The sequence below is a fragment of the Chionomys nivalis genome, chromosome 11, assembly GCF_950005125.1.
Source record: "Chionomys nivalis chromosome 11, mChiNiv1.1, whole genome shotgun sequence".
NCBI lineage: Eukaryota > Metazoa > Chordata > Mammalia > Rodentia > Cricetidae > Chionomys > Chionomys nivalis.
In genome coordinates, this window is record NC_080096.1 from 47,898,152 (window position 1) to 47,913,812 (window position 15,661).

Genomic DNA, 15,661 nt, shown 5'->3' on the forward strand with positions numbered 1-15,661 from the left:
CTTGGCTTCCTCACACTAATCAGAACTCAGCTGAGGGGCTGGAATGTAGTTCGGTGTCAGAGCACTGGCACAGTGTCCTGAGGTCCTGGGTTTCATACCCAGTGCCACAGGGCAGGGAAGGAAGAAGAAAAAATTCATTTGACCTGAGCAAATGAATCTCCTAATTTAAAGTGTCGGAATTCTGTAAACAAAACTGCAAACTGGGAAGCCCTGTGGGCAAGAGTGTTCTCAATGGCAGGTGCTGTGACGAAACCCCAACATCTGCAAAGAGGAATCACACAGATGTGGCAAGTAAAATATTTTATTTGCCTATCTCCTTACTTCTGCATAACCTTAAATGTTCCACTATCTCCTGTATACTAGTGAAGAAGAAACACCAGATAACGATGGCCAAACTCAACCTGTAGCCTGGATTTTTAGACTGTAAGCTAAGAACCGTTTTGACAATTTCAAATATAGAAAGAGAAAGAAGAATGGAAAACAGAAGCCGCAGGGCCTGCAAAGCCTCAGATATTTGCCATCTGCCACCGGAGGAAGGACACAGAGAGCCTGGGGACCTCTTACAGGCTGGAGACAATGTGCTCTCATAAATGTCGGCTTCACTGCTTACCACTCATATGAATCTGAAATGTGCATGGAAATGTTGAAACAATAATTTTAGCTCTAGACATCTCACTAGCCATCAATAAACAGTTACATTACAAAATAATAATAATAGCACAGCCTGCCTCCAGGTTGAAAGAGCTGGTAGCTTTTAGAACATGCAATGAATAATCTAATGAGAACCTAGTTAGAACGAGATCCTGTATATCGGCACCTAAAAGCAAGAGAAGAAAACCCCATCCATAGTAAATGTAACTGTAGGCCCACGACTTGACTCCCCATTAGCAAAGGACAGCAGAGGGTTCTCATGCAGTTGGTCTTTCAGGGCTTCAGCTGTCTGCACTCACTGTCAAAGTTGGTATTTCTAAGACAGAAGAGATAGAAACAACGATACCTTAAAATGTGAGCAACCACGGCTGGCCCATACCAATCTCCAGCCTTTTTCCCAGACTTCTTGCCGAACTCTATCAGTCGATGTAAACCGAAGACAGACACAGGGGAGTCTCCAAACCAAGAGACAATTTTCCTGTGACAAATCTCGTTCTGCACTGAAAGGTCATCAGGATGCTTCCTGATCGTTTCCTTCAGAGAAACTGCTGGAGTTCTGAGCTCCCTTTCCCCTGAAAGCGAGGCTTCAAGTGATGCAGTAAACTTTTTGACGGTGTTGGAAGTCCACGAGTCAGAGTCTGAGTTCTCAATATGCAGTGCATCGGGCCAGGTCCAAGCTATAGCATCAAAAATATACATATGCACATATATAACAACACGCACAACACATATTCCTAAATAGGCAAGTATGTAAATATAACCTGTTCACTGTATATAGTGTTACTTGTATGTATATGACCACTTGGTAAAAGTTGCCTTGAAAGAGGAAAAAAAGTATGTCAGACACAAAGGTGCACAACTTTAATCACAGCACTTAAGAGACTAAGAAAAGCTGACCACCCTAAGTTCAAGGCCAACCTGATATACACAGTGAGATCCTGTTTCAAAAAAAGAAAGAAAAGAAGAAGGGAGGGAGGGAGGAAGGAGGAGAAAAGAAAGAAAGAAAGAAAGAAAGAAAGAAAGAAAGAAAGAAAGAAAGAAAGAAAGAAAGAAGAGAAAGAGGGAGGGAGGAGAGGGGGGAGGAAGGAGGAGAAAGAAAGGAAGGAAAGAAGAGGGAGGGAGAGAGGGGGAAGGGAGGGGAGGGGAGGGGAGGGGAGGGGAGGGGAGGGGAGGAGAGGAGAGGAGAGGAGAGGAGAGGAGAGGAGAGGAGAGGAGAGGAGAGGAGAGGAGAGGAGAGGAGAGGAGAGGAGAGCATGGTAACTCCAGGACTTGCTAGGCGAGGCAGGACAACTGGGCATTTGAAGGCAGCCTCGCCTACCCAGGGAGAACCTGCTTTGAGGGAAAAAGAGAAACAGGGGGATGGAGGTAGAGCTTTGTTTCCCTGGTCCCATCCTTCAGAACACCATGATGCTTTGTTACAGAATACCTTCTGTTAGAGAATAATAGTTTTCTAGTAAATTAAAAGCTAATGAATAAATCCAGGAAAGCTATAAGATCTAAACACAGCAAATATAACCATTATTTTACTGTTTTTAATAATGCAGCCATCTTCAAACGTTAAACGTTATTTGTAGGTTAACGAAACAGATCATTTTGAATCTAGATTAAGTCACAGGTTCAGAGATTTGTTCAGGAACAAACATTCCCATCCCTGCTCATGAGTACAAAGGACCACAAACAAATCGGCCCCTAAAACTGGCCTGAACTGAGTCTTACTTAGCTGTGTTTAGGGCACACTTCTGGCACATGACCAGGACCCTGAGTTCAATCTCCAACATATAAACATTTTAAAAATTAAAAAAAAATTCCTCGTATCTGTCACACTACTCATTAACTTTTTTGCTAAGTGACTTCAATCATCTACAGAAGAGTTAATAGCACAGAGATATTGTCTAACAATTTAAAGAAATCCGATATTTAGTAGTGTCTAGAGATAAGAGCCTAAAGTGGTAAAAACAAAACCCTCTTACAAATGTATACATTATTTGAAAAAACTGATAGGAAAAATGACATTAGAAAGTAAATACAAGTAAGCTGTCAATGGCAAAGAATATAAATGAGATTTCTGAGGGTTGAAAAGTCTAAGCACGGGGGCTGGAGGACGGATCAGCAGGTAAGAGCGTTGCTGCTCCTGCAGAGGACAAAGGTTCTGTCCCCAGCACCTGTGCTGGACAGCTCATAAGTGCCTGTAACTCCAGAGGATCTGCCATCTTCTTCTGGCCTCCACACATTTATTTATTTTAATAGATCGTTTTAAAGCTCTAAACATAATGTTCTTATTAAGAGTATACCTAAATTTTTAATATAAAGAATTATAGCCAGGTATGGTGGCACATGCCCAACACTTGAGAGACAGAGGCAGATGGATCTCTGTGAATCCAAGGTCAGCCTACTCTTCATAGTGAATTCCAGGTCAGCTAGGGCTAAACAGTGAGATCCTGTCCCAAAAACTAGTAATAATTAAAATAATATAGAGAATTATAGATTATTTATAAAGATAAAATTTTCAAAATACTACTGACATGTAAAGAGAAAATAAACCAGAATAAAAATTCTTCTGCTCAGGACTGAATGAGCTGGAGACGCTCCAGAGAACTCAACTAAAACAACAAAATATGAACTAAATTCACGGTGGTGGATGGACGGCCATGGTGCACGCACAGTTCTGAAAGGAGCGTCAGGAGCATGTGGGTAAGATGCTCAGCTCAGCTCAATCCAAATGTAGTAGGCAGATCAGCTCTTAGGATTAACCTCAGCATGTTCTACACAAGCTGTTGATCACAGTCAGGACAGCAGCAGCCGGAAATAGAGACTTGACTTACCTCTACCGAGAAAGTGCAGTATGAGCCCCTGAGCCAAGAGCATCTGGCCAGTCCTCAGCGTACAGCCCCAGCCACAGTCTGTCGTCAAGGCTGAAGCTTCTAGTTGAGGAAATTCTTCCCTGTAGGTCAGCCAAATTCTAGAAATGAAATCCTTACGGAATTCCTCCACATTTCCTGCAATCACATGATCTTCAATGGTACATCCTGATCTTGCAGGCAACATCTTGTCTTCATCTACAGAATTTTTAAAAACGCAAGTTATATAGTATAAAGACAGTTAAAGAAGCAAGCATAATGGTAATATCGTCACTGTTTTGTTATAAATCACAAAACAATCTTTCTGATCTTTTCTGTTCATTTTAAAAGGAATACAAGTGTTACACTGTCTAATCAAATGAGAATGAACCCTGAGGTGTTTGTGCACTGCAGGAAATCAATCCAAGGATTAACAGCGATGCTGCTCCTAACAGTGGCCATCTGACACCCTCGTAAAATCACTCTTGGATGAGGGGGCAATGTAAAATATCTTTTTACCTCCGATGGCCCAAGACACACATATTACAGCTCTGGGAAATGTGACTTAAAAATAACAAGTCATGACTTGCAAAAAATATGTACAGTCACATGTACATGCAAAAAATATGTACAGTCACATGAGTTAACATGTGATTGTAAAGTGTGCATTGCATTGTCATGAATATTTATACTCAAATTATAAAGTCAAAACTAATAAGCTATGGAGTAAGAATATAAAATTCTTAAAACACAAATGTCCTCTTAGGTTCACATATAATTTTTCAGATTTCTTTTTTTTAATAAATTTATTTATTTATTATGTATACAATATTCTGTCTGTGTGTCTGCCTGCAGACCAGAAGAGGACACCAGACCTCATTACAGATGGTTGTGAGCCACCATGTGGTTGCTGGGAATTGAACTCAGGACCTTTGGAAGAGCAGGCGATGCTCTTAACCGCTGAGCCATCTCTCCAGCCCCTAATTTTTCAGATTTCTTGCCACCCACATGTATCATTTTAAAGGTCTTGACAGACTGATTACCTCTAGCACAATTACTATGAAAAAGCCATTGTCTGCCCAATACTTTACAAAACTCTATACTTGAAATGAACTGACATCAACCTTACCTTTTACCTGCAGCTGGAAACACTGCTCAGCATTAGTAGATTCTGATAGGTATTAGTGCTGGCTGGCTTGGATACGTACAAGCTACACCTCTCAATTCCAAATTCAACATCCAAAGTAGGATGTTAAAGGCTGAGAGTTTCACAATGCACTTTCTCTTCATTCTTCCTGCACCCATCCCTTGCTTCAGTTCATTGTGAAAAATTCCCACTGCTTTAACGTCATACATATTCAGCAGATGATAATAATGAATGCCAAGCCTCTGTTGACATGATTCTCGCTCAATATTATATAGAACTTGAAGTTAGTTACAAATAAAAGTGCCTGGAAATTAAACACGGCACTACAATATGTCTAAATATGCCACTTTTGACATTCAGATTTGTTTTAAATGTGACGCAATAGCTCCTGACTCTCATGCCTCTTCCTACAAACACAGAGCTCCAATCTCCTCTCAAGAAGTAACTCATTTCTCACCTTCTTAAGACCTGGTCAACACTAAATACTACGGAGAAACGTCAGCACTAAATAAACAGCCAAGAGCTTGAAGAAGGAGAAATGCTTCAAAAACCACACAATAAAAGATGGGGGAAGGAAGCAAACAAATTAAATAAAATTGTTAATAATACTGGAGGTTTGTTCAAACTGATTACACAATGCTAAGAAATACAAGAGCTACAAAACCTACATATATAGATGGAGACTGAAGAACACACCAGAGGGTCACTCCACTGCAACACAATTTAAGAAGAAAGCAGAGGGGAATTGTGTGTGGGGGGGGTCTAAAGGGGGAAGGGGGGAACAAGAGCAGGGAACGCAATATATGTGCCATGAAAGCAGTAGGGAGAATGAAGCCCACCCACAAGAGGGGAAAATGAAGGATGCAGAAAGGCAGGCAGGGAAGAAAGTTCTGGAAGGAGGCGGCACCGACAAGGCCTGATTGATTCACGTGATTCAGTATTGTAGAGAGGTGGAATGTGACTATTGGACAGACCCTTGGGGATGTCATCGAGGTGACCATTTCTTGTCTTTATTATCACACGCTAAAGTTACCACAGAACTTAACAAAGAATACAAGCACATCAACACAAGTAATATTTAGGACTTAAAGAATCAAAGTCCAAAATACGAGGGCTGCAGTGAGAAGATGCTGTGATCCTTATCCTCAAGGGATGTACAAGGACCCCACCATACAGTAACATATTACGTCATACAAGGTGTAGGTGGTTAACAGGTCAAATCAGTTTAATCCAGAAATTTAGCAATGAAATTCTTCAAAGATTTTTTTTTTTTTAGCCGAGCGGTGGTGGCGCACGCCTTTAATCCCAGCACTCGGGAGGCAGAGGCAGGCGGATCTCTGGGAGTTCGAGGCCAGCCTGGTCTACAAGAGCTAGTTCCGGGACAGGCACCAAAGCTACAGAGAAACCCTGTCTTGAAAAACCAAAAAAAAAAAAAAACCAAATATTTTTTTAGTGCTTTACATGTTTATCACTTACCTTCATATTTAAAATGATAACATTTTCCAAGTAATAAAACAGGTGAATTTCTACTAAAATACGTCTTTGTTTTCAACACCCAACCTGCATGGAGAGAAAGAAGGCTCTGGTGTTAAGGTTTCAAGGAAACAACCCTACAGAGTTTCTTTCCTCCTGACTGACTTCAAGTCATGGTTATACTATGAATATACATTTTTAGAAGTTACAAATATTTAAGACAATGAAATAAAATTAGAGCCTATTTTTGCTAGTTTTAATAAATTCTGGTTTCTTTTAACCAAAATCTACCACTTAAGAAACGCGGAAGACAAAGAAAGGGGTCCCAGTGCTCCTCTGGCGCAAACTGAAAAGGTGGGAACTCTGGTTTCCCTCACATGGCTTTTGTTCCTCAAGTAAGCAAAGATTATCAACTTTTTAGGTTGTCTTCCATCTTAGATACTCTTTAAATGTGTATTATTTGCTTATTTTATGTATGAGTCCTCTATCTGTATATATGCCTTTACGCCAGAAGAGGGCATCAGACCCCTGTGAGATGGTTGTGAACCATCATATGGTTGCAGGACTCGAACTCAGGACCTCTGGAAGAGCAGCCAGGGCTCTAACCTGTTAAACCATCTCTCCAGTCCCTAGCTCAGATATTTTAAAGGTGTGAAGTACTTGAAAATTCCTAGAGAGAAACTTAAGGAGAGCACACAGTAGACTATAACGCCTGGTAAAACCGCTTTCTGATGTAGCTGCCTAAATGTGCATGAGTGCTCAGACATCCTCAGCTGAGCTCAATCTGGCCTACGCTCCACCTGGAGTCAGGAACTCTAACTCTCGGGCGCTCTCCTCCTCGTCTGTCAGCAGTGGGAGAGGGGTTTCTCACTGGCATCCATGGTGGCATTAACCACTCTGAATCTCCCATGGAAAGCAGCAGTCCTCTACAGCGCTGAGCACTGCCAAGTGGATGAAACTAACGGTTGGGCTTGAACGTGCCACAGTGGCACATGCCAGTAACTGCTGGACTCGGGACGCTGAGGCAAGAGAAACAAATTTGGTCTACACAGAGAGACCCTCTCCAGAAAGAAAGCAGAGGAAATGGTTTTTTAAACACAAGGACATAAATAAACAAAGTTGACAGACATGGGTCTAATACACTATCTACCTTTACATTTAACAGTTGATAACAAAAGTTTAAAACTAGTAGTTTTTATGGGAGTGCTCCCTTAAAGCACTTTATACAAATAATGTAAAATATGTATTAAAATCATGATGATACAAGAAAGGCTCTAAGCTGGAGAAGACAGAATAGGATATCAGACAAACTAACCTGCCTTCATCGGGCTTCTCTTGGGTTACTGTGAGGTGTCAAAAATAGCTTCCCTGCTCATGGTCTTTCCCCATTCTCAAAATGTCACTGCCAACTGAAACTCACAGTGGCTCAGCCTTAGATAGATAATTGTTCTGTTCAAAAGCATCCTTCTGATGGGCCAGTGAGATGGGCCAGTGAGATGGACCAGTGAGATGGGCCAGTGAGATGGGCCAGTGAGATGGGCCAGTGAGATGGGCCAGTGAAATGGGCCAGTGAGAAGCCTGAGTTCAAGTCCAGACCCAGATGGTGAAAGGAGACAACCAAGTCTACAGCTGTCCTCTGACTTCCACATGTGCATCATGACACATGCACACGCACACACACACACACACAAATAAAAAAAAAATCAAATAGTGGCTAGAGAAACAGCTCAGAGGTTAGGAGCAGTTGCTATTCCTGCAGAGGGCCCAAGTTTAGTTTCTTGATCCCAAGGCAGGTGGCTCTCAACTGCCTGTTACCCCAGTTCCTGGGGGTCCATTGCCCTCTTCTGGCCTTCACATGAACAGAACCACACTCAGACACACATGTGTACACATAATTAAAAATATACAAGTTAGCCAGGCAATGGTGGCGCACGCCTTTAATCCCAGCACTCGGGAGGCAAAGGCAGGCGGATCTCTGTGAGTTCGAGACCAGCCTGGTCTACAAGAGCTAGTTCCAGGACAGGCTCCAAAGCCACAGGGAAACCCTGTCTCGAAAAACCAAAAAAAAAAAAAAAAAAATATATATATATATATATATATATATATATATATATACAAGTTAAAAATAAATAACAATTTAAAATCACCCTATTATGGGGGCTGGAGAGATGGCTCAGCTGTTAAGAGCATTGTGTGCTCTTCCAAAGGACCCGAGTTCAATTCCCACAACCACATGGTGGCTCACAACCATCTGTAATGAGGTCTGGTGTCCTCTTCTGGCCTGCAGGCATATATGCAAAACAGAATATTGTATCCTAAATAAATAAATATTTTTTTTAAAAAAACACCCTATTAGCAGATTTAGCATGCATGCAAACTTCTCGGACTCACTTAAGATTTTGCATAAAGTGATACAAGTCAGAGCCCTAGTTCTACATCTCCTGGGTTACATGTCTGGAATCATGTTAACTATATGTAAAGCCATGAGCTCAATCCCCAACACCAAGAAAAAAAATGTTTTTAATCTTTTTTATGTGTATGAGTGTTTTGTCTGCTTGTATTTCCCATGCATCATGTGTATACCTGGCTGCCCTCAGAGGCTGGAAGAGGGCATAAGACCCCTGGAACTGGAATTACAAACAGTTGTGCCCACCATTTGAACCCTACGAATTAAATCCAGGTCCTCTGTACTGAGCCTTTTTTTTTTAGTTGTACACTTTAACATGTGTATTTTATTTTAAGTGAAATACATGCCAATTTTCTTAAAGTTCAAGACATTTTAATTTGATGTCACCTATACCAAGTTACAGTTGTCTATACAGCTAGCTAACATCACCCTCAGTGGGACAGAAGTTGAATATATCCATTACATTTAACCTGATTTTACATTAAGGGCTTTAGCTAAAATCTGTTATATTCTTATTATATGGATTTGAGCATCTCGCAGAAACTAGCTGTGAGGTCGATCTTGATTGCCACTCTCATGAGATCCAAAGTCAACCCAGACAACACTCTGGGGGAGGTCTTTAATGGCATTTCCAGAAAGAATTAATGAGGGGAAAGGCCTTCCCCCAGAGTGGGCAGCATCCCCTAACAGACATCCAGGTACAGGAAGGTCAAGGAGAAACCAGTGTGTTGCTTGGCCGCCTTTGCTTCATGCTGGTAAGCATGTTTGCTCTTGTCTGTTCTTCCCACGGCTGCCACCACCACAGCCACATCATCTTCCACTAACATCAGACTTCCAACATGGATGGAAGACCAGCAACTCCAGACCTTCAAAACCAGGCAGGGCCTGCTGGGGCATCCAGCTTCATGGACTGAATATTGACTGGGTTCTCAGCGCCTCCAGCACGCAGGCAGCTCTTCCTGGACTACTCAGGTCCTGTTCTGGAAGCCACTGTAAGAAATACCTTTCTATAGCATACAGAAAAGTGGGAGTAAAAAGTCCTTGCACCTGTGATGAACCTGAAACGTGTTTCTCAGGCCTTTGGAACTGGGTATGTGGAAGGAATGCGGAAGAGACAGGACTGGGGCTAGAAAGACCCTGAGGACAATAAGCAGAGCTTAATGGGCCCCTCTCGGAAGACTCGAGAAGACCAGAGCACCGAGAGAAATGTGGGCAGGGGAAGTCAGCACCTACAGTTTGAAGGGAACAAGGACTCTGACGGGAGCAGGGACACAGGCATTTGTGTTACATTCTGGCAAAGACTCTAGCTGCACCGCACTGTGTCCTGAGAACCTGGGTAAGAATAAATTCAAAGGTCAAAACTAATTTGTTTGGGAGAGGATATGTAAAACCCAGAAGGCTCATATCTTACACAGGTAAACACGGAGGAGGAGTAACGAGACAGAACAAAGCCGCAAGAGGACGCTGTGGGGCTGGGGAGACGGATCCGCAGTAAAGGGCTGGCACAAAGACCTCAGTTTGGATCTCCAGCTCCCACAGGAGAAGTCAGTGCAGAGACACGTATCTATAATCCCAGGGTTGGGCGGTGGAAACGGGTCGCCAGGGCTTCTCCGGCAGTCTCAACAACTGAGCTCCAGGTTCAGTGACAGACCCTCTGCTAAAAATTAAGGCAGAAAGTGACTGAAGAAGGCACCTGATGTCTGGTCTCTGTCCACACGCATGTGTTCAGGCACAAACACACACACACAATCATGTGTATATGAACACAAAATAAAGTGTCATTGTGAGGGTGAAAATGGGGCTATTAGCTGCATATAAGATAGGCACTGAGAGCCAAGCAGCCGGGCCCAGGGCGGCCCGGACGCCAAGCCTCGGGGACCGGCGAGCAACTCCGACAGCAGATCGCCCCACTACAATTAAATCAAAGAGGTAGGCCTTTTGTTGGCGAGGTCCCTGGCAAGCCCCCTGACACAGATCACACCAAGCCCACACTGGTCTCACTCTGCTCCCTGACACAGATCACACCAAGCCCACACTGGTCTCACTCTGCTCTCTGACACAGATCACACCAAGCACACACTGGTCTCCCTCTGCTCCCTGACACAGATCACACCAAGCCCACACTGGTCTCACTCTGCTCTCTGACATAGATCACACCAAGCACACACTGGTCTCCCTCTGCTCCCTGACACAGATCACACCAAGCACACACTGGTCTCACTCTGCCCCCTGACACAGATCACACCAAGCCCACACTGGTCTCACTCTGCCCCCTGACACAGGTGCAGTGTGATTGCCGCCATGTCACTTTCTAGAGTGTACTCTAAGCCGTGAGCCTGACAAACCCCTCCTCACCCACGGTCCTCTTGTGAGCCATTGTTCAAACCAACTAGGCAAGCACTAAAACACAGTTCATTCTAAGGGCTTCTCCCTCCCTGGGGCTTCATCATCCCCAACAATCCTGATTGGATTGGATTGTTTGGATTTTGCTTGCCAAGAAAATGCTAAAAGTCAAGTCCAGGGGCTTCACCGAAAAGAAAGGCACACACGTTGGTGAATGAACTTGACACCATTTATTTTGCCAATTCTGTTTACTTCCTGGTTTACATATGAAACTACCTGAAATTAAATTCAAAGAACTTTAGAATTTTTATAACCTGGGCAAATTCATATGCACATAGCCACGAGAATATCAAAATAGTCTACCAAATTAGAAAAAAGGTGAGTTTCATGACACACATTCACTTCAGTTTCCCCGTCTGTCTCTGTCTGTCTGTCTATCTGTCTGTCTCTCTCTCTCTCTTTCTCTCTGAGACAGGGTCTCATATATAGTTCTCACTGGGCTGAACTCACTATGTAGACTAGGCTATCCTTGAACTCTCTATCCAGAACGCTAGGATTACAGATCATGCCCACATTTCAGTACAGTACATTTGATTCTCGAAGCGATGTTCGCGATTATATTCCACTTTCTTCAAGGAAGTCTCATCAGCACTGCTTACATTCCGTTCACATCCCATGATCATTCCAGACACAGTAAAGTGTTTCCTTCTCTAGCAGGCTTACAACATCCTTAAATCACAATACTTACTGTATTTCATGTTGTTCCAAGCAGACATAAATTTAGATTTTAGCTTGTCAACTTCATCTGTTCCTGAAGCCTCCATATTCAAATTCTAAAGAAAAAGCCATCACTCGATTCCATTCTGATATAAAATTCAATGCCCTAAAAGAAAAAAATAAGGCAAATAAGTAATCAACACATATTGCTAAAGTTACTTAAATTATTAAACGTAATTTAAACTGAAATAAGCAAAACAAGCTGAGGCTGTAGGATCAGTTGGTAGAGTGTCTGCCTCGCAGGCACAAAGCCCTGGGTACAGTTCCAGGCACCACATAAACTAGGCACTGTGGTGGCCCATGTCTGTGATCCTAGCATTCTGGAGGAAGAGGCAAGAGGATCTGAAGTTCAACTTCATCTTCAGCTGCACAGTGAGCTCAAATCTGAGACTAGTCTGAGCTACAATAGCCTTGTCTTAAAAAAAAGAAAGAAAAATATTTGTTTTCATTTACAGAGCTTATCTAGATATGATAGTCTATAAATAATTAACTACATAAAGCATATAACAAGCCGGGCGGTGGTGGCGCACGCCTTTAATCCCAGCACTCGGGAGGCAGAGGCAGGCGGATCTCTGGGAGTTTGAGACCAGCCTGGTCTACAGAGCTAGTTCCAGGACAGGCTCCAAAGCCACAGAGAAACCCTGTCTCGAAAAACAAAAAAATAAATAAATAAATAAAATAAAGCATAAAACAAACTATACAAAACAAAATTATCACATAACTAAATAATAATCCTCAATAGCTCACAACTGAATATAACAAAGTAGCTGAAAAGCATAGCTCAGCTTTAATGCTTGCAAGAACACTTAGACACGCTCATTGGAAACCTTACGAAAACGCTGGCTGTCTTCAGAATGTCTATCAACATTCTATTTATAGTATATATTCTATTTACAGTAAATAAAAGCTACTAATTACACATCATAGCTCTAGGGTAGAAGGAAACATTTTAAAAGTTAACAGAACAAGAACTCCCAGAGTGTGACTCTGCAGTGAAGCTAAAGGGTTAAAGGAGTGCGGTGCACAGGTACTGAAGATCACAATTCCATGGGGTTTGGTTCGTCTAATTCTAACAGCGTCTGGAGGAGAGACTGGGAAAGGCTGCTAAAGCTTCTCAGAAAGGAGAAGAAAACCGTACTCATCATGTATCCCAATGGTGGAAGTCAGCAACATAACATGTCAATAATACTTTACTTGGAAATCTCTAAAAATAAACTTCTACCTTAGCAATTCATTTTTATTATTTAAATTGTTGATACCTAGCCAGGCAGTGGTGACACATTCCTTTAATTCCAACACTCAGGAGGCAGAGGCAGAAGGATCTCTGTAAGTCTGAAGCCAGTCTGGTCTACAAAGCGAGTTTCAGGACATCCAGAGCTGTTACACAGAGAAACCCTGTCTTGGGGGAAAAAAATGTTGATACCCATATGACTTCTTAAAAATCATAATCCTCTTGTTTCAGCTTCATCTGGAATTGCAGGCACAAGCTGAAACCTTTAGCTAAGTCTCTTAAAACATAAATTAGGGCCAGTGGGGAGGCTCCGCAGGTAAAAGGTGTTTGCTACCAAGCCTGACAACCTGACTTGGATTCCCAGAATCCCCATGGTTGGTGAATAAAAATAACTTCTGAAAGTTTTCCTGTGACACCCCCCCTCTCCCTCTCCCTCTCCCTCTCCCTCTCCCTCTCCCTCTCTCTCTCTCTCTCTCACACACACACACAGCCAGAACCTTGCTGACTTTGAAACCTGGTAAAAATGAACCAATCATCTTTGAAACTGAAAAACATGAGCCTGGCAGTAAAATTACAAAATCTTCAGCTTCAAATAAACAAAGGAAGGTGTGAAGAACCTCTGGGGACATGTCCACACATTCCACGATCGGGGCCTAGGCTGGAGCCATGCGTGGCACATAGTGTGCAAGAGTCTGTCGTCAAGTAGATGTGACCAGCCACGGTTTCCTGCACTCCGGGAGAACAGGGCCTGGTGGTATACTACCAGCCTGATCAATATAGTGATGTCTGGGATAACTAGGACTTACATAGGCCCTGTCTCAAAAAAGAAAAAAAGAAAGAGAGAGAGAGAGAGAGAGAGAGAGAGAGAGAGAGAGAGAGAGAGAGAGAGAGAGAGAGGGAAGGAGAGGGAGAGAAAGAGAGAGGGAGGGAGGGAGGGAGAGAGGGAGGGAGGGACGGAGGGACGGAGGGACGGAGGGATGGAGGGACGGAGGGACGGAGGGATGGAGAGGGAGAGAGAGAGGAAAAAAACTGAAAATAGTAATAATGGATTGGGGAGAATCTAGGTTTCAAATAAAATCAAGAACAATCAAACCTAAACACTATGTACATAAAAGTTGTGTTTTGCTCAGAAGTGTATTTAAAAGTCATCCTGCTGAAAATTTCCCACGTTTTCCTTGGAAGAACCAGGGAAGAACCAGAATAGCAGAAGCTGACCCATAACTAGTATTCTGTACTTAAGGACCTTCATTGACTTCTCACTAATTGTTCTTAAATCTACACTAGCATGTTTTAAATCTTGCATTCCCACCCCCCCCCCACACACACACACACCAAGAAGGAAAAAAAAGTCAGGCAGTGGTGGCACATGCCTTTAATCCCAGCACTCGGGAGGGCAGGCAGATTTCTGTGAGTTTGAGGCCAGTCTGGCTTACAGAGTTCCAGGACAGGCTCTAAAGTCCAAAGACAAAGAAACCCTGTCTTGAAACCTCCCCCACCCCCGAAAAAATTGCATTTCATACCATTAGAAATAACTTTATCTTCCCAAATAAAAGAGAATATGGTCAGAACATAAGAAAATATTATAGCTGAACACAGATCATTTTTAAAGTAAAAATATTTAAATGTGCTTCCTTCTTAAAACGCTCCTGCTAAGACTAACTGTACAAATAATTTGTTTTCATATACAAAAAAAGTCCCAGTTTCTAAATCTAACCCCTCTGTGTCACTCGGCCTCAAAAGTCCACCACTGCCATCCCAGCAGGCCTGGTTCCTGGTCTGCAGAGTGTACCTATCCACCCCGCAGGCCTGGTCCCTGGTCTGCAGAGTGTACCTATCCATCCCAGCAGGCCTGGTCCCAGATCTGCAGAGTGTACCTATCCACCCCGCAGGCCTGGTCCCTGGTCTGCAGAGTGTACCTATCCATCCCAGCAGGCCTGGTCCCAGATCTGCAGAGTGTACCTATCCATCCCAGCAGGCGTGGTCCTGATCTGCAGAGTGTACCTATCCATCCCGCAGGCCTGGTCCCTGATCTGCAGAGTGTACCTATCCATGAGTCAGCCCCTGTGTGACCTGAGATCATGACTATTTTTCTGCTGTTTTCTTATACACCAAAATATGCACATATGTAATAGTTTCGTGAGACCAAAATCAAGGTAATAAATGTGTCTGTCACCTCCAAAAACATTCTCCTAATCCCCTCTTACAAAGTACAAGACTTGACAGCTACTCTTTTTTTCTTTCTCAGCATTTTATTTGATTATCTTTCTTAAAATAGTCCAGTCAGGAGTTGCAGAGCTGGCTCAGCAGTTAAAAGCACTGTCTGCTCTTATTGAGCAATTCCCAGAACCCACACAGTGTAGCTCACAACTGTCTGTAACAGAGTTCCAGGGGATCTGACACCATCTCCTGGCCTCCACATGGTACCTTCCATACACGCAGGCAAGACACTCATACACATAATTAAAAATAAATAAATCTTAAACAAAAACCAAAAGTTTAATAGCCCTGTCTCTGGGAAGGCCTCTCTTTCGTGTTCTGTCTGTCTGTCTGTCTGTCTGTCTGTCTCTCTCTCTCTCTCCCTCTCTCTCTCCCTCTCTCTCATGCTCTGTCTCTCTGTCTCTGTCTCTCTGTGTCTCTTCTCTCTCCCTCTCTCGTGCTCTGTCTCTCTATGTCTCCTCTCTCTCTGCGTCTGTTTCTCGCTCTCGCGCCCTCTCTCATGCTGTCTCTCTCTCTCTCATGCTGTCTCTCTCTCTCTCTCTCTGTCTCTCTCTCTCATTTAGGCAGCTTTCATCCAG

At 43.1% G+C, this 15,661-nt stretch overlaps 1 protein-coding gene across 6 annotated transcripts in view; it reads right to left on the minus strand.

Moving 5' to 3' along the window:
* Positions 1 to 15,661, minus strand: part of Atg4c (autophagy related 4C cysteine peptidase) — a 70,715-nt gene that overhangs the window by 40,243 nt on the left and 14,811 nt on the right. For 5 of the 6 annotated variants that reach the window (XM_057785552.1, XM_057785553.1, XM_057785549.1 and 2 more), the window contains 4 exons: positions 11,607 to 11,741; positions 6,112 to 6,195; positions 3,474 to 3,707; positions 998 to 1,328 (listed from right to left, as the gene is read on the minus strand). In XM_057785552.1, coding sequence (XP_057641535.1) covers positions 998 to 1,328; positions 3,474 to 3,707; positions 6,112 to 6,195; positions 11,607 to 11,682 — 725 coding nt within the window. In that variant the 5' untranslated portion in view covers positions 11,683 to 11,741. Of the gene's footprint in view, positions 1 to 997; positions 1,329 to 3,473; positions 3,708 to 6,111; positions 6,196 to 8,255; positions 8,390 to 11,606; positions 11,742 to 15,661 lie in introns of those variants that run through there. The other variant, XM_057785555.1, reaches the window with a different exon arrangement.